Source organism: Felis catus, chromosome C1 (genome assembly GCF_018350175.1).
Source record: "Felis catus isolate Fca126 chromosome C1, F.catus_Fca126_mat1.0, whole genome shotgun sequence".
Taxonomy (NCBI): Eukaryota; Metazoa; Chordata; class Mammalia; order Carnivora; family Felidae; genus Felis; species Felis catus.
In genome coordinates this window covers 199,760,657-199,786,052 of record NC_058375.1, presented here as the reverse complement: position 1 = coordinate 199,786,052, position 25,396 = coordinate 199,760,657, and the positions used below count along the sequence as shown (strand labels likewise).

The following is a 25,396-nucleotide window of genomic DNA, read 5'->3' as shown; positions in this document are numbered from 1 at the left end:
ATTGTCTTCATAAATCTGTGGAGGCTAGACACATGGACTTCTGCTGTACCTTAACAGTACAATAAGTATTGGACAAAATTGGGTCAAAATTCTAGTTTTGTGCCATATCAATAATTTATAGTATGCTCTTTCAAAAATCACATAAAGTATCAAAATTTCCTATTCTATAAAATACAGTTTCCATTGCATATGTTGAGAGAAAAAAATGAAGGCTTATAAAAAGGACAAAATACTAGCAATACTATATATGTTATTGCTGGCTGGCCATATCATTGTAACTCCTACCACCCATATTTTATGTTAGAATAAATTAGTAATTTTAATACTTACTAAGATATTTGTAGATACTGTAAAGTCAGACTCAGAAACCACTGGTAATATCTGCAAAGGTTTTTAGTTTTGCAAAAAAAAAAAAAAAAAAAAAAAAAGCATGACAGGTGAATCTTTTCGTACTTTCTAATTACTGTCAACCTTTCTCTCTGGATGCAGGGGAAAATCTACACATTATTAGTTATTCATAGAAATGGATATATCTGGTGTATAATAAAGAAACATTTTAAAATATCAAAACCTTACCTAAATGAGTCAGCCGGGCGCTAATCTCCAGTTGTGATTTGTGCAGATGTCAGCCCTCCAAGAAGGGCCCGTGTGACTGATGCTACGGAGACCACCATCACCATCAGCTGGAGAACCAAGACTGAGACAATCACTGGCTTCCAAGTTGATGCCATCCCAGCAAACGGCCAGACTCCAATTCAGAGAACCATTAAGCCAGATGTCAGAAGCTACACCATCACAGGTCAGGGAACTCACTGGACTGATCACGTTTGTTGATTGCTATTCACGACATAAATTAGCTTCTCAGTTACTCTGCCACTTGCAATGATTAAATTTACTGTCAGTGTTTTACAATAATCCAGATATAATATTTAAAAACTCACTTTCATACTATGATTAGAAATAATTGTATTCTGTGAATGCCTGATTTTGTCTAATGTTTGCCAAAGAAATGGCACAAGTTCCGTTTATTAAATTTAACCTTTCGTCAATGTATCCTTTCTTATATAAAAAAATATATATAACATAATGCTTAAAACCAAAAGAAACTAAATAGTGGCATACAGTTCGTAACATTAATATTGATTATAAAACATAATTAAATTTTAAAAAGCAAACAACACTACTTCATAAAAATCAAAGTGGTAGTCTGAGAATGTTCAATATCTGGGTCAATTTAGGTCTGGTTACCAGCCAGTGACTGATTACAATAAGAGAAAACACACTCAGCAGGTGCTCACCCCTTATTCTCCAAGACGACCACTTCTAATAGCATTTTTTTAACTTTAAAATGTATTTTAGCCAATATCTTTGTATGCATCAGTGATTTTCTTTTGAGATATGTTTCTTATTAGCACCCATGCCACGCTCTAATTTACTGCTCAAACGTGGTCTGTATGGGATGGTAGAGGAACTATGAAAATTACACAGGAGTTTGAAAATTCTCCTAAAAATTTAAGATCAGATAAAAAGCATCTGTTTACAAATCACAGGTTTACAACCCGGCATGGACTACAAGATCTATTTATACACCCTCAATGACAATGCTCGGAGCTCTCCTGTGGTCATCGATGCCTCCACTGGTAACTACTTTTTTTTTTTTTTTTGTAACTACTTTTTTACTGAAGAAATGCCATCAATTTATAGGTGATCAGTGATGTGAGCTTAAGAAACAAAAATGAGACTGACGTTGTATTGCAGATCACAAGTGAATCATTTTTATAGTTCTAGAACTCTCAGATTCTCTCAAGTCTGTTGATAAGGGAGGGAAAGGAGTGTGGGAATAATTTCCTTGCTTACTCACTTTCTTAGAGACTTAATTTTGTTTTCTTTTAGCCATTGATGCACCATCCAATCTGCGTTTCCTGGCCACCACACCCAACTCCTTGCTGGTATCATGGCAGCCACCCCGTGCCAGGATTACTGGTTACATCATCAAGTATGAGAAACCTGGGTCCCCTCCCAGAGAAGTGGTCCCTCGTCCTCGCCCTGGTGTCACAGAGGCTACTATTACTGGTATCGGGGTTTCCATGTTGCTATTTTCCTCCAGACTCCCTAGGACACACAAAGCACTTAGCAGATCCCAACTATGCCTTTGATGCTGTATCACGAGAACAAGAAGCCCTGTTTCTGATACCTTCAAAAAGCATTCTCTGTGGAAGAGCTGTAGAGCTCAATACATCTGAAAATACAGGAATTCATGAAAATGCAGTAATTCTAATACTGTCATAATGGCATAACTAGATTTATTGGCTGTATGTTTGCCAAATACTTGTCAGTCCAGTCCTAGAAAAAGACATTTTTCAAAACAAACTAATTGTGATCCTGTCCTCCCATGAGCTCCCTAAAGATCTGATGATCTTACAGGACTTGCCAGAATGCCACCTGCCATTGCCCTCATTGCCCAGTTTCACAGACTAGGTCTTGAGGCAAAGTGATTCCCAACCACCCATATTGGGGAGAATGCCTGGAATGGAGAATAAGAGTTGTGCATTTCAGTGGGAAAGATCATAAGCCTCTGGTATTATTTTTGTTCAGGGGATTAAAATTTTAAACTATGTACAGGATATCATCTGGATTTTAAAATACTATGGAACACAGAGAAACCAGAAAGAGATGCTGCTTTTTTAGAAACTTTGGAGGAAGGAAAATAGAATCAGATGTGGAAGGAGTTGAATTGGATACTTCCTACAGGGACCACACAAAGATTGGCTGCTTTCTCTTACAGAGTACTTACCTATAGTCTAACTTTTCATTGATCCTGTCACTGAGGACCATCTGGTTATTAGGCCTAAGTAGATTCATGTATACAATCTGCAGTGATCTCCCCCAAATGTGTATTCCACCAGTGGTTTATGATGCTGATAGACTTTCTTGAATTCAAAAGGGCAAATAAGACCATGTGTTAAAGGAATACCCACAAAAAATTAGCATAAACATGTTTACTCAGGTGTCGGATTTGGTAGGAAAATTATTAATTTGCCAAGTGGTCATCCTATGTGGAGTATTTGGGTTTTGCGGGAAAAAGGTGAAGTCTGTTTTACTTTTCAGGAGGCCAAAGGCCAGCTAGAGAGAGGATGCTTGCTCCCCAGTAGCATCAACTTCCATTTGACTAGCTGAGCATACAGACTTTAATGTGATGATCTGTCCTTCCGTCAGGTCTGGAACCAGGGACCGAGTATACCATCCAAGTCATTGCCCTCAAGAACAACCAGAAGAGTGAGCCTCTGATTGGAAGGAAAAAGACAGGTAAAGGGCACCTTCTGGGTAGGAAGATAATCAAGACCAAACTAATTATAAGTGATAAATTTTGCCGCGAAAAGGTTCTCGGGGTTTTGATACCTTTCTCCTGGAAGTTGTTTCTTAAACAGCTTAGCATGTATATTGTGCTCTTTGGTATCATGAATAACCTAACATAATCGGCAACATTCAGTTTTTTTTTTCTTAGCCAGTCAATATAAAGCCTTCTATTCACTCTTCAAAAATGTAAGCCAGTTATTAAAATGTAAAAAGCAGGTTGCTATTACTGCTCTTCTTTTATACCTTCTGTTGAAGTTAATGTTAAACAAACAAAAAACAAAAAAGTAGGGAGAATAATTCTTCCTATTTGTCTTTATTTATTATTTGGTTTCTGAAACTTGAGCTAAATAATTTTTTCAACTTTATGATTCCAATTTCAGTTTAATTTGAAGAAAATGCTATATTTACGCTGATAGGAGAGTTTTAGAAATAAACATGTATGTATATTTATCATTTCAATTCATGAAAAACTGTTGAGTCAAACCTCTGGAATTCTCATACTTCAGATGCTGAAATAATTAGTCTGGATTCTAGTCCTTATAACATGATTCTCAAATGAAAAAAAGAAGAAAAAAGGCTGCACATTTCAGTTCCATTAGGCTTAATTTGAGCAGAAGCAGCTTCTATGGGGCTCAGCGGTTCAAAGCTTTATGTGTATGATAAACTCATACGAACACTTTTTCATTCTAAACTATAAAGAAACCTTTGAGAAAAATCATAAAGATTTCTTTTTGGAAAAAGTGTTTTGTGATTTAAGAACTGCTAATTTTCTAAGGGCTTTGATCAGATTGATAAAGAGTCATTGTTGCCTGAATTGATAACGACTACTGCTGCTACTTTTGGGAGCTTAACACGCTTTGCTTTTTTGGCTCTAACCTCTCTCGGCTAGATGAGCTTCCCCAACTGGTAACCCTTCCACACCCCAATCTTCACGGACCAGAGATCTTGGATGTTCCCTCCACAGTTCAAAAGACCCCTTTCATCAACCCTGGGTATGACACTGGAAACGGTATTCAGCTTCCTGGCACTTCTGGTCAGCAGCCCAGTGTTGGGCAACAAATGATCTTTGAGGAGCATGGTTTTAGGCGCACCACACCGCCCACAACGGCCACCCCTGTAAGGCATAGGCCAAGACCATATCCGCCGAATGTAAATGAGGAGATCCAAGTTGGTCATGTCCCCAGGGGAGACGTAGACCATCACCTCTACCCTCACGTTCTGGGACTCAATCCAAATGCCTCTACAGGACAAGAAGCTCTCTCTCAGACAACCATCTCTTGGACCCCATTCCAAGAAAGCTCTGAGTATATCATTTCATGTCATCCCGTTGGCATTGACGAAGAACCTTTACAGGTAATTGCTTTTCCTCTTTACTTCTGAGTTGCCTGGAAATAAGTAAGCTAGGTAACTGAAGTGACCAGAGCTCAACTATAAAGTGGCTCTATTTCTAATACCTTTTAGAAAGGTGACAGGCGTAAGCCCTGATTCTTCTTTTTAAAATCTCAGGATGCCTTACTTTGGGGGATGTGCCAAAAAGTATCATTAGCTTTTGTTTAGTAGAGAAAATAAAATAACTTCTATTATTCTCACACATTTGAGGCTCCTTAGTAATATGGACAAAAAATTACCTGAGAAAAGACAGATCAATATTCTGCCTGAACTTACATTTGTGCAAGAAGGGCTAAAATGCCATCCTTGGGACACCTGGCTGGCTCAGTAGGAAGACTATGCGACTCTTGATCTCAGGGTCGTGAGTTCGAGCCTCACATAGAGTGTACAGATTACTTAAAAATGAGATCTTTATAAATAAATAAATAGCCACCTTATAGTTTGTCCATGAAGAATCCCATTATCTACAATATGTCTAAGGAGAAGGAACTTAAGTGAAGCCGTGCATATCAGCTGTTACAAGCGATGGATTCTCTAAAACTTTTGTTCTTTGTCTTGCTGGTATCAATTTTTATTGTGTTCTTATTTTTAGAAAGTGGAAGAGTTAAAAAACAAAAACAAAAACAAAAGAAACTGACCACACTGTGAAAGTTTCATGAGCTTAGAAACATGAGTTTGAGGATTTGCCAAAACGCTTTAAGGCCCCCATCTGGGGGTCACATGCCACCTTGCATAGGATGAACAGATCTCCCTCGTGGCACAGTGTCCACATTTTATGTGAAATGGGGTGGTGAGGGTTTCCAGTGGGCTTACACAGACCTGCGATTACAGCAGGACGAAGAGGAGCCTATTAAATTACTGAGGGCTCCTGATAACTAGGGAGCACAGAGGGTAGATTTTTGGCAGGTCAAATAAAAAAGATGGCCTCTCCCCCAAGTTCCATTTCTCTCTACGGCTGGTTTGAGACCTTTCCACCGTCCTTCCTTGTTTGCTTTATTTACGTAGCGCGGGTTACTGATAATAGGGCAAGTCACATGAATTCCTCACTATAACGCTCTTTCCGTCACTTTGGATGTGCCGATAATTGCAGTTCCGAGTTCCTGGAACTTCGGCCAGTGCCACCCTGACAGGCCTCACCAGAGGGGCCACCTACAACATCATAGTGGAGGCACTGAAAGACCACAAGAGGCACAAGGTTCGGGAGGAGGTCGTTACCGTGGGCAACTCTGGTACGTGCATGCCTGGTTACTCGGGCACAGGCTCCCCTCTGGACTACCCCAGAGACCCCTTTTCTCTTGACTGAATGTTCCTTTGTCGCTGTTGTCTTTTAACTTTGGGAGGTAATGCCATTAAGTAAATGAGCAACTTTAAATGCAATGATTTTTCCCTCATGGTATCCAAGTATCTTTGTAAAATGCATCTACAAATAGTTTCAAACAGCGTATGATAATGGACCTGGAAGGGACCTCAAATATTATTTAGTCCAACATTTTGACTACCTGCCAGTGAGTATCTGAATTGATACAGGGCACAAGTCTCCTGATCTCTTTTCCCAGGCCCTCTGCATCTCACCATGTTGCTGCCTCTTCAGGGATTTTTAGGTACTGGAACTGATTACCTGTAAAGGAAATTCCCTATCTGCAAACATTAGCGACTGCTGGTTTTTGTTCCTCATGTAAAATGCTGCCAACATAGCCCCCTCCTGTTCAAGGAGCTCCCTTAGTCCAGTGTTATTTCAGTTTCTTTTTCTGATTATATAGGCCCAAAGCTGAAATAGAGGTTAAACGGTCACCGACATCTCTTTGTAGCACTTGCAAAGTCCTCTTAAGCCAGTAGTGTATCACCTGCCTTTTCAACCTGCATCAGCTGAAGATTCACCAAGGAACATGAGATAGGGAATAATCGAAACCATGAACCTTCCATCTTCCCACCAGAGGGTTCTCTATCCCACATCAGCAGGGAGTGCTAAATTCTATCCCTGTCAAGGGACGGGCTTTATTCCAGGGTCAGCTGCCGAATGTGTAGTACACAGATGACCATGCTACTTTACGTGTATAAATGTCTGTGAATTTAAGCAGTTGACTATTTGGTGGGGGGATCATTTTGTGCTTGTTGTGTTATGTATCCATGGTAATGCATGCCTTCTGCCTTGCGTGGTTTTACTAGTGGGGAGCCACATGAAAGGAATTTTCAAAAGCACAGAGGTCTTTGTGCTTTTCCACATCATTTTTTTTTTTCTTTAAGATTCCATCTCCATAACTTAAGTCAGGTGGAATTTTAACTCCTGGCTATTTTTAGGAGGGTTACCGAAATCCCTAGTAACACTTCAGTTTCCTTTCATTTCTCTTTCCAACCCAGTATCCCCAGCAGCAGTATTCTGCATTCTAGCCAGGTTCTCCTGGCTTTTAGACATGTCAGACTTCTTAGTTTCTCTCAAACTCTAGTTTCTTCCAGGGTGATGCCTTTTAAACTATTAGCCACTTGAAATATCTATTGCTTTTGAGATTTTGATGTTTGCACTGTAAAAAGAAATAGACCCAGTGGGATTCAAAGTCACCGAAGTTAGTTTATTTAATTTTTAGAAAATCATTGGAAGCATGCTTTGTTTGCACAGATTACTTTAAGTTTTCTCAAAACATAAAGACCAAGATCTGAGGCAACATGAAGAGACCTCATTACTCATTCCTGAGTCGTTCATATCCCTTGCTTTCTCTTATTTGAAACAGTTGATTTTATTGCTAAAGTAAAACAGTCCTACTACTATGATAATAATGTACAGAACCTAGGATTTTTGCACTATTTTTGCACGGTTATGCAAAGCAAAAGGTGCAATAATAAAAGTGAATATTGCATTCTAATGGTATATAAGAATGCCTGAGACTTTTGCATTAAAAGCAAAAGATGCTCTCAGGGGCACCTGGGTGTCTCAGTTAAGCATCTGACTTCAGCTCAGGTCATGATCTCGCAGTTTGTGAGTTCAATTCTCGCATCGGGCTCTGTGCTGACAGCTCAGAGCCTGGAGCCTGCTTCAGATTCTGTGTCTCCCTCTCTCTCTGCCCCTCACCTGCTCACTCACTCTCTTTCTCAAAAATAAATAAACATTAAAATAAATAAATAAAAAGCAAAAGCAAAAGATGCTCTCTAATATTTTTTACTTGTTGAGCACTTTCTAAGTGTTAGCAATGGACCAGTGCTTTGAATTCATGCTATAATATCACCTTCACAAGATCCTGAGCAGGTAGATATATTTTTATTAGTATCCCCGTGTTGCGGGTGAGGGAAGTAAGACAGAGAAATGCAAAGTAACTAGCGTAAGGTCCCTCAGGTACTCCTGGAGAGACAGTCCAGCCTCTGCGTCCCGCTCAGGTTCTGAACTAGCTTAACATGCCTTGAGATGTGTTCCATGTTTTGCCAGAAATGAGGATTTTTTAGAAGTGATGGCAAAAATGAAATGTGGGCTCCTTTTAAGGTGCTTGGGCAAGTGTTCACCAGCAGCATCTAAGCACTGTTAGAACAGCTGATGCATTGGGTAGAACAGAGGCATGTTTCTAAATGCCGCTGGGATTTCTGGTTTAGACTAAGTCATTATAACCGTAATTCGGTTTTCTCCTTATGCTCCAAAACCACCAATAAGATGTCTTTTCTTTTTCTTTTTCCTCCTTTTCTTCATGTAGTCGACCAAGGCCTAAACCAACCTACAGGTGACTCGTGCTTCGACCCCTACACGGTTTCCCATCATGCCGTCGGAGAGGAGTGGGAGCGGCTGTCTGAATCTGGCTTTAAGCTCTCGTGCCAGTGCTTGGGCTTTGGCAGTGGGCATTTCAGATGTGACTCATCTAGTGAGTAGCTTGCTTTGTCCATCTCCTCCGGTTCCAGGCGTTAGCACAGTGTGCCAAGCAAGCATGTTTGGCAGACAAGGGCTCTTCCAAACATGAAGCAAATGAGGGGAGATTGCTGGCCTCAAAGTAACATTTTGCATCATAAAAAATGATGGGAAATTTTACTTGTTGACTCCTGCCTCATTTCCAGGGTTGTGGGGCAATATGACTATTAATTAAGAATATATTTGTGATGATAATGTGATTTTTTTACAAAAATTTTCTGTTAAGATACTAAAGTCAAATTCTCCGGAGCCAAGTCTAATGAAGAATAGAAGAGATGTGAAGGAATCCCAAATCTTTTTTAATCTTTAATGTTGAGTGAGCTCAGAGGTGAACATTTATGCTCATGTTCTCTTTCAACACACACCAAACATACACATATCATAATATATACACACTCTCACGCATACACACCCTCGTATTACACATCCATGTACACACATCAGGTAGTTTGAATCTTGCCATGTAATGTAGAGAGAACAGATACTCATCTCTACATAATTAAGAATCGACTTCATTTGAAATATATTTGAGTTTCAAACTGTAAAAAGATTGTAATATTTTTAATTATACTTTCAGTTAAAATGATCCTAGAAATGACTTATTATGCTTTGAGATTTAACATTAGAATTTACAAAACTCTCATTTCTGCTTTTTTTTTTTTGTTTTTTTTTTTTAGGGGATGTGATTATTATGGACAGTTGGTTTCTTTCTATAGGTGTTAACCGTTATGGCTTATAAACGAGCCTCCTACAAGACATATCCAGAAGTTGTATTTGGGGAAATCCCACATAATAGATTTTTAAGAGATTTTTCAGACTAAAATGTGAAGTGGTTTAATTCAGACTAACCATATGAAGACAACTAATTTTTTCAATGCAGGCTGGTGTGCTTGACCATCTGAAAATGGAAAGATGGAGCAGGTGTGCCCTATGCCGTTTAGTAGGAGTTGGAGGTTTTAGCATTTGGCATCATTTAGGTGGCTCTTCATTTCTGACACTGAACTATTTTAGGTTTGTATATTTATTACCAAGCTAAGTACTTAGGCGCAACTGTGGGAGCAGAGCTATAAGGATTTATGTGATGCTTTGGCCCAACTCACATGTCCTTTGCTTATATGTCATAATTGCCAAAGTAAGGAGTGACCGACTCGATAAAAGGGAAGAACTGGTATGCTGTTATACACACTTCTGAGGTGCGTTTTGTTTTGGAGATTAAAGACATCTTTTATGTGTAGTAAAGATACAGCACTGTGACTTTTAGATGCTCCTCAGAAGCAGCCTTGTTTGTAGGGATAATAACCAGTGATCTATCATTTTGTTTGTTTTTGTTTTGTTTTGACACACAGGCCTATTCGTTTACCCTTTCCATTTACAAGAAACAGGCTGTGACTCGTGGAAACCAGCTGAGCTTTGTTTTTTGGTTAATAGAACTACTTTGTATCCAGGTTCTCTGCAAATCCAAAAAGTGACTTTTCATCTATGATCCATTCCCAAAAGACTATTTAAATCCTACTTTGGTTTTCAGTAATTTTAAACCTTAAGAGTGAGAACGCAAATGAAGGTCACTGACAATTCTTGTGACATGATTTTGGCGGAATACATCGCGTCTTAAAATATCCTAGAAAATGCGAAACTGTAAAGATAATATTTTTAAATCCAACCCAAAACTGGTTTGTCATGGAGATCATGACTTTCAACTTTTCTTGCCACCCCTTCCAGGTTGCCTGGCGTTCGAAATCCTGTGACGTGTCCCAGCTCACGCACTGTCTTGCGAGTCAGAACACCCTCGTAACTCTCTGCCTCTGACTTTCCCCACCCTGCAGAATGGTGCCATGACAATGGCGTGAACTACAAGATTGGAGAGAAGTGGGATCGTCAGGGGGAGAATGGCCAGATGATGAGCTGCACCTGTCTTGGAAATGGAAAAGGAGAATTCAAGTGTGATCCTCGTACGTTGCCACACATCATTTTTAGTGGCTTATTAAGCACTCCTACTTTTATTACTGAGCTGCAGCTCTCATTCACAGAAATGATTGGAGACTTTAGGTCTCCTTGAGGAGTGAGCAGTGGGTTTGTTAATCTTTTGATTTGGGGAAGTGGAGACAAGCTTCAAAAATGAGCCATGATTTAATGTTATTACAGGGCACATAAGCACTTTTCCTCAGTATTTTGACCACAAGCTGCAGTGAAATACTACAAGAAAGCTTTATGGTTCTTTAGATTCAACTTTTAAAATATGAACCTTATCCAGTTTATCAGAGTTAGTTTCTGGAAGTGCTGCCCTAAGATCTATACAGCAGTACCTCTCCTAACAATGGTTTTCACAAACATGTAGGATTTCGGCTGTGATGATGCAAATTTGGGAGAGAAACAGAACCCACCCTCTTTAGGAAGGTGAGGTCTGTATTATTCTCAATCTTACATGAGCTTCTGACTTGTGTCTCCATGCAGATGAGGCAACGTGCTATGATGATGGGAAGACATACCATGTAGGAGAACAGTGGCAGAAGGAATATCTTGGTGCCATTTGCTCCTGCACATGCTTTGGAGGCCAGCGGGTAAGGCCAGCCTCCCTCTAATTTAAATAAGACAAAGAGGGGGCTCCTGCACTGGGGATTAAGAGGTCAGCTTCCTGTGTGTGTGCTGTACACAAAGGTGTGGTAGTGCCCGTTATGAAAGTAGAAATACCTCATTTCCTGTTGGCACATAGCTGCCAACGTTAAGCCCCTCTACACCCCTTCCCAGCTCTCCCCTCCGTGGCAGCCCCAGCCCTTCATCTCACACCTACTATTCTTGGGCTGTCTCAATTCTTCATCTTAAATTAAAGTGTTAAATGCTGCACAGCACTGGGCCTCTAGATCCATTCTGATAGATAGGTGTCCCTGTGGCATTGCTATTAAATATTCTGAATAACATCCTGGACCTAAGAAATTACCACTTTCTTGTATCCTCTCTCAATCCAGTAATAGATCCCTGCTGTTGGTCTAGCACTGTGCTTCAGGAATATGGGACAGAGGGAAGGAGAAATGGTCCTGGCTTTTCATGATATATTTGGAAACATTAAATTAGCATACACTGAAAGTCAAGCTGATTAAGTTTCTTAGTGAGTCTGACAAATACTTTCCAGGTAGGCTGGAATCAGCAAGAAAGTTTCCATGGAATGAGAAACATGAACTGGCTGGGGTTTAGGATGTTTCGTTTTTTGTTTTTTTTTAAGTTTATTTATTTATTTTGAGAGAGACAGAGCGTGCGAGTGGGGAGAGGCAGAGAAAGAGGGAGAGAGGGAGAATCCCAAGCAAGCTCCATGTGGTCAGTGCACAGAGCCCAGCGTGGGGGCTCGAACTCACAAAACCTGAGCCGAAATGAAGAGTCAGACGCCTAACCGACTGAGCCACCCAGATGCCCCTAGATTGTTTAAAATAGGTTGAGGGAAGAGGAGGAAGCAGAGAGACCAGAGTAAAGCACCTGAGGAGGGAAGGGGCTGGCATATGTGGGGTCCAGGGAGCCACCCATCTGCAGAGTGTCTTATGGTAACAAATCAGATGAGAAGAAGGGGAAGCCACTTATGGAAAGGCTTGGAAGTCCATCATTTAAACTGGAACTTCTCAACCATTTCCTTTTAAGTTTATTTATTGAGACAGAGAGCATGTGCGCGTGTGCACGCAGGGGAGGGGCAGAGAGGGAGAGAATCCCAAGCAGGCTTCCTGCTGACAATACAGAGCCTGACTCTGGCTCAAACCCGCGAACCGTGAGGTCATGACCTGAGCCGAAATCAAGAGTCAGACACTTAACCAACTGAGCCACCCAGGGGCCCCTCAACCATTTCTAGTCTGTGCTCTACCTCAGTATGATAGAAAATGCTGTGCTTTTCTCTAATATTATTTGAAATTTCAAAATAAAATGGTTCTTATAACTCACAAGCCATGAAACATAACACTCCTTTTATTTTCAATGAAAACACACCCTCTCCAACAGCTCCTCACATTCTGATACATGAAGAGCCTGCTCCCCACCCCAGGGTAAGATTCACTGGTTGATGCCTTTGGTATTAGTCAACTGTAGGTACCCAAGAAGAAAAGGAACATGATGAAAATGGTTTTTAGAAAGGCAGGGAAGGGTCTTCAGGTGTCTGCCTCTGTCCCCACCTGAGGACCTGAGCTCATGGAAAGTATTCTGACCTCCTCCCTCTGATGGAGGGAACCTGTGGAGGTGCTCACTGTCTCTCATTAAACAAAGACTGTGATCATAGAACTCAGGCATTTCTGGTAAGTGGTTGGTATAGAAATGTGTGATGGAAAGTTAATTTTTAGACTGTGGTCTCACTTCAGCATCTCCTCATTATTTATGCACATGAAATCTTTCATTTGTGACACCTGTTCTGTTCTAAAGAAAGTGCTAAATGAAACACTAAAGACAGCAGTAGAAACTGTTACATTTTTGTGTGTGTAGAAGCCAGATTCAGTGATTCTGTAAGTAGGTATTTACCTGTATTAGGTATTAGGAGGAATATGCTTTTTTATAAGTTTTATTGAGAGAGAGCAGGGGAGAGGCAGAGAGAGAGGGAGAGAGACAATCCCAAGCAGGCTTTGTACCACCAGCGCAGAGCCCAACATGGAGCTCGAACTCCCAAACCGTGAAATCATGACCTGAGCCGAAATCAGGAGTCAGATACCTAACCTACTGAGCCATCCAGGCGCCCCGGGAATATACTTTTTAATGGAGAAATATGTCTGGAATATTTAAGTGACAGTAGAAGAAAGTGATTGTATTATTTGAGGTTCTTTTGGTTATGAGAGGAAAGCTCAACTCAAGCTGATTTAGGCAAAAAAAGACTCACAAAGCTGAAGAGTCCAGGATCGACCAGCTTCAGGGCTGCTCCGGCAGTGGCATTCAGAGTCTCTCACTCTCTCATATGCTTTGTTCCTTTGTATTGGCTTTGTTTTCTAGAAACTCCTGCTGATAGTGAGAAAGATGACCTCTGTCAGCTCCATGTTTATCACCTACAGGCTTAGGAGCAACAACGAAAAAGAACCTGTTCCCTAACATTTCTAGCAAAACTCTCAGGGAGGAGTCTCAGTGGCCCCGCTCCGTCCTGTTCCCATCTCTCATCCCGCGTCTGGCCAGATGAAAGGCTACAATGCACACTAGGCATGGAAATTTAGGAAGAAGTGACAACAGCTAGAGATGGCCAGGAGTCACGCAGCTGGGTGGCAGTCCCAAATCCACCGGCAGTTCAGTACGAGGTTCTCCCACTTGCTCTGTGCAAGTAACTCTTTGGGCCTGAGTTTCCTTATCGGCAAAATGAGGGTGTTTGTCCCTGTGATCGCAAGCCCATTTTAAAAAGCTCTAGGATTCTAGGAAAACCTGTCTTCTAGTGCAGAAAGCTTACTTAGGAAGTTGGGACTGGAATGACTCTTAGCAGATGGGTGGGGTTTGAATAGGGAGAGAAGGGAGAACATTTCAGGAAAAGCATAAGTAGACAGGGGCAATTATAAGATATAAGCAATAAGCCCAAATGTATTCTACAAGTTGTAAATGCATAAAATCCTCATCTAAGCTCCCTCAGTGGTTAACCGCTTATAGCTTATACTTTGCCAACGTGGAAGACCTAAATTGTGATGCTCCCAGGTTATCATAAACCCCATCTGACTTCATGCCTGTGTTCTCTCAGGGCTGGCGCTGTGACAACTGCCGAAGACCAGGGGCTGAACCCGGTCACGAAGGCTCCACCGGCCACTACAACCAGTACTCGCAGAGATACCATCAGAGAACGAACACTGTACGTGCACCTGCACCTCGAGTGTTTCTTCCCTAAACGCAGTTAGACACCTAGTAGGGAGTCTCTTTCTGTAGCTACCTTTCTTCTGAATGAACCAAATATTTTTAATTTTTAAAAAACACCTTTTTTTTAAATATGAAATTTATTGTCAAATTGGTTTCCATACAATACCCAGTGCTCATCCCAACAGGTGCCCTCCTCAATACCCATCACCCACCCTCCCCTCCCTCCCACTCCCCATCAACCTTTGGTTTGTTCTCAGTTTTTAAGATTCTCTTATGCTTTGGCTCCCTCCCTCTTTTTTTTTTCTTCCCCTCACCCATGGTCTTCTGTTAAGTTTCTCAGGATCCACATAAGAGTGTGTACCCTATGACATAATTTAGGTTCAGACTTATTAAACTCTTAAACATCTCCTATTGCCCGGTACATTGATAAGTTCTTGAAGCTAAAAATCATCTACCTATAAGTAGTTGTCATAAAATCCTCCCCACCTTTTTTCTGTAACTTTACAGGATTTTTTTTATAAATTTTTCTTCTATTTTAACAGAATGCTGCTTTTTTTTTCTTTCCTTTTCTGTTTTAACAGAATGTCAACTGCCCAATTGAATGCTTCATGCCTTTAGATGTACAGGCTGACAGAGAAGATTCCCGAGAGTGATATTTTCAATCCAGAGAAACAAGCATGGATTCTCTGCCAAGGTCCATCCAAACTGGAGTGATGTTAGCAGACCCCATCTTAGAGAGTTTCTTTCTTAAGCCCTTTGCTCTGGAGTGACTTCTCCAGCTTCAGCTCAACTCACAGCTTCTCCAAGCATCACCCTGGGAGTGTTTTGAGACTTTTCTCATAAATGGAAGCAGTACATCGCCTGTTCTGCTCCGAAGTATTCAATACCGCTCAGTATTTTAAATGAAATGATTCTAACTTGTGATTTGGTTTGGGATCAATAGGGAAGCATAGGCACCAACCGACATACAAAATGTATTGAAATGATATTCTCAAATTTTTAAGTAGGAAAGTTACCCAAACACTTCTGCTTCCACTTAACTGGCCTGCAGTATTGTAGGGACGGCATGTCCTTGTAACTGTGATATTTAAAATATCCACAGTATTCACCTTTTCCAAATGATTCTAGTAATGGTCTAGAAATATCTTTCTCTTACCTGTTATTTATCAATTTTTCCCAGTATTTTTATATGGAAAAAATTGTATTGAAGACACTTAGTATGCAGTTGATAAGAGGAATTTGGTATAATTATGGTTGGTGATTATTTTTTATACTGTATGTGCCAAAGCTTTACTACTGTGGAAAGACAACTGTTTAATAAAAGATTTACATTCCACAACTTGACTGTCGTGGCTTGAATGTTGTATAAAGGAATTTGGGGTAAAGAAGAATCCCCACAGATGTTCCTTTTCAGGGGCACCTGGGTGGCTCAGTCAGTTAAGTGTCTGATTTGAATTCAGGTCATGATCTCATGGCTCATGAGTTCGAGCCCCGTGTTGGGGTCTGTGCTGACAGCTCAGAGCCTGGAGCCTGCTTGGGATTCTGTGTCTCCCTCTCTCTCTCTGCCCCTCCCCCACTCATGCTCTGTCTCTCTCTCAGAAATAAACAAAATTTTTTTTTTTTAATTAATGTTGTTTTTCAATTCAGCAAACATTGGAAAACCAATGATGTGTACAGCTTCCCCCTTGGCGATTTACATACAAAATTTTCTAAATCTGTCACTACAAAAACAGATTCATTCTTATCATTTCATCTCTTCAGTAATGGAGCTAGTTTTATATTTCTGCTTTACCAGATTTCAGTGGACTCAAATATTTATTTAGCTTGCTAGCTGGTTCTTCAGAAGTGGGATTGAAAGAACCTTTGGTTGTTTTTTTCCAACTATCATTCTTCCTTCCCTCCCCTCTCCATGCCATCCTTCATTGAATAAACACCCATTCAAAGAGGTTACCTGCAAGGAAAACAAAAGGAGGCCAGTGATGTTAAAACTACTTGAACAGTATATCCCAGAGGAGTTCTGTCTTAAGGAGATGCTGTGATAGGAGAACCTCAACCCAGCTCTGCTTGCTTCCTGCCAGCTGACACTTTTGAGGTGCCCCAGCAGAGCGGGGAACAGAGTTTGCACACTCCTGACCTACAGAGACATCTCCTTTTCAGTTTAACTTTGGGGAAACAACAAAACGTTGAGATCGAATCTGGCATCTAAAACAGTAAATAATGGTGTTGGAAAACAGCTGATTCCTAATTAGTTAAAAATTAGTAATTCATAATATACAAGAGATGGAAAACATTTTTTTAAAGTTTATATTTGAAAGAGAGAGAGAGCATGCATGCACACACGTGAGTGGGGGAGGGGCAGAGAGCGAGGGAGAAAGAATCTCAAGCAGGCTCCACACTGTCCTCGCAGAGCCTGACACGGGGCTCAATCCCAGAAACCGTGAGATCATGACTGGAGATCACGACTTGGGCCGAAATCAAGAGTTGGACACTTAACCGACAGCCACCCAAGTGCCTTTGGAAAACATTTTTTGTACACTGTTGAGTAACAGAAGAAAATATTTCAATAAATACTTGCCAATGAATATTAAGACTAAATACAGAAAGAGATTTCCTCAGGGTTCATTTGTTTAAAAAAAAACATCTCACATCTGAATTGATTTATGGTTTATAAAATGCCCTGACATTTAGTGTCTCACTGGGACAAGGTTTTACAGTCTAATTTTATAAAGAATGCAGCTCAGATCAGTTTTCCTTAGCAGGACATAGAAGCTAACCCTAGGTTTCTGTTTAACGTTCCTCATCTTTCAGCTTTATTAGGCCAGTAATGACCAAGACAGCAGTTCTGAATACGTTTAAAAAAGAGAGAGAGAGATAAATCACAGAAGAAACAGATCATGGTGATATTAAGTGACTCTCTCATTTGTCATCATTCATCGCTGAAGAGAACATGTGATTCGATACAAATCTATGCACACTGTGCAGTGGATTGTCCCACTGAAGGTGCAGGCCTACCTATGAGAATGCACACGGGTCCCTCCATTTCCATATGTGAAGAGGAAGCCCAGGTAACACGTGGGTCAAGGTCTACACCCCGACTCCATCTTGCTTAACAGTCTTTATATTTTAAAACATGACCAAAGAGCAGCTATCAGTTGAGAATGTGCTTCGAACCACTATCTGCAACCTAAAACTATCTTCCCAAATGTGAGTTTAGGTAAATCCACTTGGACTGTATTGATTAAATGGACAGCAAAGCCTCTTGACAACTTATACACTGATATGTAAAAAAAAAAAAAAAAAAACACAAGCTCCATATTTAAGATTTAAAAATACCATGTTTTCCAAAATGTCTGCTAGATTCTCAAGAGCAATACATTAATTTTAAAATTAAACTGTTTCAATAGTGAATCGGTTAACTACATTCAAATAATCAGAACAAATTAAACAAATTTCAGTGGCCTTTTATGTTTTGGCATCACAATGCAAGAATGGTAAAACTTTGTTTTACTATTTCTCAGAAAAATGATTCAAAAACAAGAACCAAGAGGATTTCCAAAGTTCTTTAAACAGTTTTTACTGACTCATGATACTTCTTCCTGAGACCTGTCTTAAACAGACCAGGTTGAAAATGCATAATTAAAAGACCAACCTGGGGGCACCTGGGTAGCTCAGTCAGTTGAGCATCCAACTTTGGCTCAGGTCATGATCTCACGGTTCCATTGAAAGCGAGTTGAAGCCCCGTTATCAGGTTCCCTGCTGCCAGTGTGGAGACTGCTTGGGATTCTCTCTCCCTCTGTCTCTGCCCCTCCCCCACTATGCATGCACTCTCTCGCGCTGTCTTATTCTCTCTCTCAAAAGTAAAATAAACATTAAAAAAAAAAAAAAAAAAAAGACCAATCTGGATTCAGGCAGGAAATTGCCAATTTAAGAAAAAATCAGGTAAAACTAACAAATATATCAGAATCAAAAAGAAAAATCATAGGTTTGAAGCTTTACCTTGCCTTGCTGCATTTGATTTGCAATGAAATTTACTGTGTATTTATATTGTTTTCAGCTCTAATGACCTAAGTGAATGATGCACATTAGTCTGTATAATAATATCACTATAAGTCTGTAAGGCACACTTTCTAAGGCGGTGAATAAAGAAATGATCAGGTGGAAATTACAAGTATAGGAAATGACTTTTCTATTTAATTATATTTCCATCGAAAATTCTATTCCATTTCTAGTTGCATGAAACTCATTAAAGTGATTAAGAAACATCACATCAGCACATTTAAATGCTGAAATTGCTTCCTATTCAGTAAATTCCCATTACTGTGGTAGGGAAAGTGGCAAGCTACAATTAAAAAATCCCATTTTCAGGAGATAGATTTCAACCATTAAAAAAAAAAAAAAAAGACCACTCTTGGGACTTCTCGTGTTCGGGAACACTTAAAGATAAGCATAAAGGGTGATAAAGGAGAACAACACAAGGATGACCTTGCCTGCTGTGGGTTTTTCAGGCTAAGAACATTATTTTTAAAGAGTATATGGAACTCACATTTGAAATGAGAGTTATAATCATTGCCACATTGGCTCACTCCATAACTTCATTGAAATAAAAGATTAATTTGAATTGCAAACAAAAATCTATATAAATCACAAAGGAAGAAAATACTCTAATAAAACAGCAAGAGAAATGGTGCTTCAGCTGAAAGCAAAGAATGGAAATTCCTTTTCTAACATTCCTCACTAGGGTCAGGTAGAAGATATTAAAGCATGTTTTACATTTCCTTGAATTCCTTTTTACTTACTCTTTAGAGACATGCGCGTTTTAACAACCTTAGGAGCCAAATTTATCTCTAAAATAGCTCTTGTGTGGAGCCCCGAAGACTCACAATTAGCGCTGCGTGGAGGCCGAGGGAGGCAGGCAGCTTGGGGCCCTGGAACACACGTCTGCACGCTGCCCGCCACAGGAGGCTCCTCTCCCACATAATGCAGTGAAGGCCAAGGATTTTCCCTTGGCCTTCTCTTTTCTCTCCTTGCATTACAGTACTTTGGAAACTGCCGTTTCTTTCCAGAAGGAAACGTTGCCTCTGCCAGCAAACGGCTGGACGGGACTTGACAATGAAACCCACTGATCTAATTAATTCAGCATTAGATGTAAGATGCTGAGCCAAGCGCTAAAAAGTTATATTTGCCTCGAAAACATGCAGCTTTGGTAGAGAAACTGAAACCCTCATCCATTGCCGTGAAAAGGTAAAACGGTCCAGCTGCTGTGAAAATTTGGTGGTTCTCCAAAAAGTTAACCCCAGAATTGTGTAGAACCCAGCAATTCCACTCCTAGGTATATACTCTGGAGAACCAAAAACAGATGTTCACATCAAAACCTGTACACGAACGTTCATAGCACCATTATTCCTAATAGACGAAAGGTGGAAACCATCCAAATGTTTATCAACTGATGAATGGATAAACAAATGTGGTGTGTCCGTACAAGGGAATAGTATTTGACTGTAAAAAGAAATGAAGTTCTGATACACACCACAACATGAACCTTGAAAACACTATGCTAAGTGAACGAAGTCAGGCACAAAAGGCTATATATCATGAGTCCAATTATATGAAGTGTCCAGGATAGGCAAACCAAAAGAGAAAGTAGATTAGAGGGTACTAGGGGCAGGGAGAAGCGAGGAATAGAGTAACTGCTAATAGGAACAGGCTTTGTTTTGGGTTGATGACAATGTTCTAGAACTAGGCAGTGGTGGTGACATAAATTTGTGAATATATACACTTAAAAATCACTGATTTGTACATGTTGGAGTTGTTAAAATGGTCAATTTTGTGTTATGTGACTCTTATTTCAAAAAAAAAAAAAAAAGACGGGTCCTGAGTGGCTCAGTTGGTTGAGCGTCCAACTTCAGCTCAGGTCATGATCTCACAGTCTGTGAGTTCAAGTTCCCCATCGGGCTCTGTGCTGACTGCTCAGAGTCTGGAGCCTGCTTCGGATTCTGGGTCTCCCTCTCTCTCTACCCCTTCCCCACTCCCACTCTGTCTCTCTCAAAATTAAATAAACACTAAAAAAAATTTTTTTTTAATTTAAAAAAAGAAAACAAAATGCCTCTTTACTTACAGAAAGTCTCTGCAATATCTTTTTGCCTACTGGTAAGAAGTGAGGTGTGGGGAAACAGAGTCGATGAAAGGCTGAAGGAAATCAGACATCTCTTGGCTACCTATTTGGAAACTGAAATAAAATCTTCCACAAATATACACTTACTACTTTTGAAGCAAGTTCCATGCATTAATGTCATCCTCCACCACCTTCCATATACACAAAAAACACCAGGAATAGTAACTAGCCTTTTGTACAGTATTTATTATGTTCCAGGTGGTATTCATCAGTGTTCTTACACATTGTCTCACCCACCCCTCGTAACAGCGCTATGAGGTGCATAGAGACAGAAAGTGAGGCAAAGGCTGAGTGCATAGCCTAACATCACTCAGCTTGTTAGTAGCAGTGTTGTGACCTGAACCTGACAAACTGGCTTCGTGTGTCTTTAACCAGAAGTACTTTTAACCAAGAGCTACTCAGCCTTTCCAGAAGCAAATCCTTCCTTATTTTACAAGTGAGGAAGGAAACAAACTGTAAGAGTTCAAACCACATGCCCAAGATCACCCAACTGGTGAGAAGCAAAACAAGTTATTGATTATCATAAAAGGCCCAAGGTAGTTTCCTGGAGGGAAAAATGGGAAAATAATCCAGAACAGGCATGGGGGGTGCTGCTGGCAAAAATTACTTTCCTTAACCTGGTTGATGGTGACATAAGTGTTTCTTTACATGTTTTTTTTTTTTTTAAGTGTATTTATTTTGGGAAACAGCAAGTGAGCAGGGAAGTGGCAGAGAGAGAGGGAGAGAGAATCCCAAGCAGACTGGGCACTGTCAGCACAGAGCCCAATGCGGGGCTAGAACTCACCAACCGTGAGATCGCAACCTGAGCCAAAGGCAGACGCTTAACTGAGTGAGCCACCCAAGCACCCGTTCACATATTATTCTTTAAACTGTAGATGTTTTATGCACTTTCCACAGGCATGATTTGTTACAATTTATTTTTAAAAATGAATTTGTCCCTACAGAGACCACAACACTGCATATGATTTCTACATGAGAGAAAACGCAGGAGAAATGGCAAGAGGTATGCAAAGTAGTTAACAGAAACCTCGGAAAGATTGTCTTTAAATTAAAAAAAAAAAAAAAAAAAAAAGGTAGGAGAAAATGTCTCTCTCTAACCCTGAATTGAAAATCTGGGATTAACATGGGAGTTTTGGGGATGAGAATGGAGAAACGTTCTTTAAGCAGGAAGAAGTTCTTATTAGGGGAGAAATATATAGTTATCAGTTTAAAGCAATAATATAGGAAGGGAATAAAAAGTGGTTTGAACTTTATAGATTGGATGGTAGAAATAGGGTCCAAATATATCAATAATTGACATGAATACAAATGAGCTGAAAGCAAAAGGAAAGGTTGGCAAAGTGCATTAAAAACAAAAACAGGTTCCAAAGGTATCTGCACCTATAGTGTAAGAGCACCAAAGAAGAATGAAAAGTGGTATTAGACATATATAAACTAGAAAAAGAGCTAGTCTAGCTATGTTCATAGTAGATAAAATAACTTACTTTATATATTTTATCTAAGACAAAAATTGTTAGTAGGACTGGAGTTAGTACATAATAAAAGCACTATGAAAGATAGTAACTTAAAAGTGCAAGCACTTTTTTAGCTTCAAATATACAAGAAGCAAACATCTATAAATCTGCAGGGAGTGACGTAAACTCATCTTCACAGAGGGAGGTTTCAACCGATCTTTCTCCACTGTTGATAGATCAAACTTAAAAAAATAAAATAAAATAAAATCAGAGGTGCCTGGGTGGCTCTGTCGGTTAAGCGCGACTTCGGCTCAGGTCATGATCTCACAGTCTGTGAGTTCAAGCCCTGTATCGGGCTCTGCGCTGACAGCTTGGAGCCTGGAGCCTGCTTCCGATTCTGTGTCTCCCTCTCTCTCTGTCCCTCCCCCACTCAAGCTCTCTCTCCCTCTCTCAAAAATAAATAAATGTTTAAAAAAAATCATTAAACTACAACTAACACTTTAAAAGAGATTAAAAACAAAGAGGCACAAATAAAATAAAATGACATTGTAAGAAAGCAGTAACAAAATTCAGAATATCAGAAAATCTATGGAACCAAAAAGTGGGCATCTTCAATAATCGACTGCAAAAAATAAATAAAAATAAAAAAGGAGAGGAACCAGTCAACTAACAAACTTGAGATGTACCAGCCAAATGCAATGTGTCTCAGGCTCGGATCTTATTCCCTACAAACTAAGGGGAAAAAAAGCCAGTGTGGAAGATCTGGACAGTTACTGGGTATTTGATATTAAGAATGGTTAGGTCTTTCAGTGTGATACTTGAATTATGGTGATATATCTAAAAACAGAAACAAAAACTTATTTGCTAATAGTTTGATTTACAGAAAAAATTGTGAAGATGGTACAGAGTTCCCATATACCCTACACCCACTTTCTCCTTGTTATCATCTTACATTATTATGGTACATCTGTTACAATGAATGAATCAACACTGACCCATAATAAGCTACATACTTCATTCAGACTTTTCTTAGTTTTTACCTCATGTCCTTTGTTCAAGCAGTCTATCCTGGGGACACTACATTTAGTGGTTGTGTCTCTTTAGTCTCCTCTAGATAGTAGTCGTCAGACTTCCCTTGTTTTTGATGATCTTGACAGTGCTAAGTACTGGTATTTTGTAGAACGTCCTTCAGCTGGAAATTGTCTGTTTCTCTCATGACTCAACTGGGGTTACAGGGTTTTGGAAAGACCAGAGAGGTAAAGTGCCACCCCCATTTTTAGGCATGCATACGCTAACAGCGTGACACAGTGGCTCAACCTTCACCAGGCCCAGGTGGTGGGCAGCCTTCTCCACTGTAATTACTCTTTCACCCTCCTTTCCATGCTATGCTCCTTGACAAGTCATTATGCAGAGGGCCCACACTTCAGGGGTGGAAAAGTTATGCTCGTATCCTTGAAAGCGCAGTATCCATATAAATTACTTAAAATTCTTCTTCATGGATTTATTCTTCATATATTTAGTCATTCATTTATGTCGGCGTTGAACTCAGATATTTCATAGATTGGGTTATAATCCAACACTACATTATTTTGTTGCTCCAATGATTCCAGCTTTGGCTATTGGGAATTCTTTTCATTGGCTCCCATGCCTTTTGACATACTCTCATTGTATTTTTGTTTTTAAACCACTTCCTTAACTGAAACTAAGATGCTCCAGGCATCCATCTCATCTTGTATATTTTCTGCCCTAGTCTTACAGTCGGCTGTTTCTCTAAGGAGTCCTGGATCCTTTTATTGGATAGCATCAGAAACCAAGAACTCGGCATTAGGCATGTTCTTTGCTACTGGGGTATTATTATTTCTTGGCCCCTTCAGCAGATAGATTGATTATATATTTTAAGAGTAAAAATACTTTAAAATTTTATAGAGTCACTTTAACTGAAATATTTACAGAGGAAATACCTATATTGTGTTTCACAATAATCAGTGTTGAGGAGTGGTTAAGGGGGCAAACATATAAAACTAGTAATCATGAGTTACACTTGGATGACAGGTACAGAGTTTAGCTGATTTGTGTCCATCCCAAAACCTCCATAATTAAGACCCTTTAAAAATTCAAAACAATATAGCCATGTGCCAACGATCTTGACAACTTAAGACAAAATGGTCAAATTCCTAGGAGAAAAAAAAATATACTTTCTAGAGTTGACTCAAATGTATTAAAAATTTGTTTATTTACTTTTGAGAGAGACACAGTGTGAACGGGCGAGGGGCAGAGAGAGAAAGAGGGAGACACAGAATCTGAAGCAGGCTCCAGACTCTGAGATGTCCGCATACAGCCCAATGCAGGCCTCGAAACCACAAACCACAAGATCATGACCTGAGCCAAAGTCAGACGCTTAACTGACTGAGCCACCCAAGTGCCCCTAGAATTGACTTAGAAATTAAAAAAACAAAAACAAAAACAAAAAAAAACTTAAGAAATGGAAGCAGTGACTAAAAATTTTCCTATGATGTTCACTGGTGTTTCTGATTCTCTTATGGGTAGACTATACTAGACTAACTCTCCTACAGATAGTTATAAACATAGAACAAAAATGTTACAAAATATTTGAAACCACTGGAGAGGAACCAAAAGGTGGTAGAGACCAGAGGGGATCAACCTTCACAGGGAAAGAAGGGGACATGTCAATTCTCCACAAAATTGATCTATGGATTCAATATCATTTCAATCAAAATGCCAACAGAATTTTTTTTTTCCCCTGAGAGAAAGCTCAAGTGGGGAAGAGGGAGAGAGAACCTTAGGCAGGCTCTATGCTCAGCACCAGCCTGACACAGGGCTTGATCCCACAACCCTGGGATCATGATCTTAGCTCAAATCAAGAGCCATACGCTCAACCGAGTCACCCAGGCACCCTCCAACAGGATTCTTTATAGAAATAGAGTAGTTAATTTGAAAACGTATAGGAAAATGCCAAAGCCCTGGAATAACCAAAAAACAAGTTTTAAAAAGGACAATGATAAAGGACTTCCATGATCTGATTTCAAAATTTACCACAAAGCTATAATTTTTAAGACAACGTGGCACTGGTGTTAGGTCAAATAACTATGGAACAGAACAGAGGCCAGAAACAGACCCATGCAAATAATGGTTAACTAAGCAAACAAGGAAATCCAACAGGAAGTTTTTCCAAATGATGATAAAACACCTGGATGAATGTATGGAAAGAAAATGAAACTTGACACATACATCATCACACTAAAATTTAAACAGATCTTACATGTAAACTGTAATAATAAAAACTATAAATTGTCTAGAGCAAAACATAAGAGAAAATCTTCCTAATCTTTGGGTAAG

General features: G+C 39.8%; 1 protein-coding gene and 1 long non-coding RNA gene across 13 annotated transcripts in view; one reads left to right on the top strand and one right to left on the bottom strand.

The window, feature by feature from the left end:
- FN1 (fibronectin 1) overlaps positions 1-15,752 on the top strand; it is a 69,665-nt gene extending 53,913 nt beyond the window's left edge. For 4 of the 12 annotated variants that reach the window (XM_003991120.5, XM_045034454.1, XM_003991121.5 and 1 more), the window contains 11 exons: positions 623-799; positions 1,551-1,640; positions 1,894-2,073; positions 3,217-3,306; positions 4,604-4,710; positions 5,837-5,975; positions 8,421-8,585; positions 10,453-10,578; positions 11,081-11,187; positions 14,301-14,408; positions 14,995-15,752. In XM_003991120.5, coding sequence (XP_003991169.1) covers positions 623-799; positions 1,551-1,640; positions 1,894-2,073; positions 3,217-3,306; positions 4,604-4,710; positions 5,837-5,975; positions 8,421-8,585; positions 10,453-10,578; positions 11,081-11,187; positions 14,301-14,408; positions 14,995-15,066 — 1,361 coding nt within the window. In that variant the 3' untranslated portion in view covers positions 15,067-15,752. Of the gene's footprint in view, positions 1-622; positions 800-1,550; positions 1,641-1,893; positions 2,074-3,216; positions 3,307-4,246; positions 4,711-5,836; positions 5,976-8,420; positions 8,586-10,452; positions 10,579-11,080; positions 11,188-14,300; positions 14,409-14,994 lie in introns of all 12 variants that reach the window. The other 8 variants (XM_006935539.4, XM_006935537.4, XM_045034453.1 and 5 more) reach the window with 2 other exon arrangements.
- Positions 684-14,301, bottom strand: LOC123379268. Its single transcript, XR_006583526.1, has 2 exons — positions 13,467-14,301; positions 684-837 (listed from the first exon to the last, which is right to left on the bottom strand). It is a non-coding gene; the product is annotated as an uncharacterized LOC123379268 (long non-coding RNA).
- Positions 15,753-25,396: the final 9,644 nt, after the last annotated feature.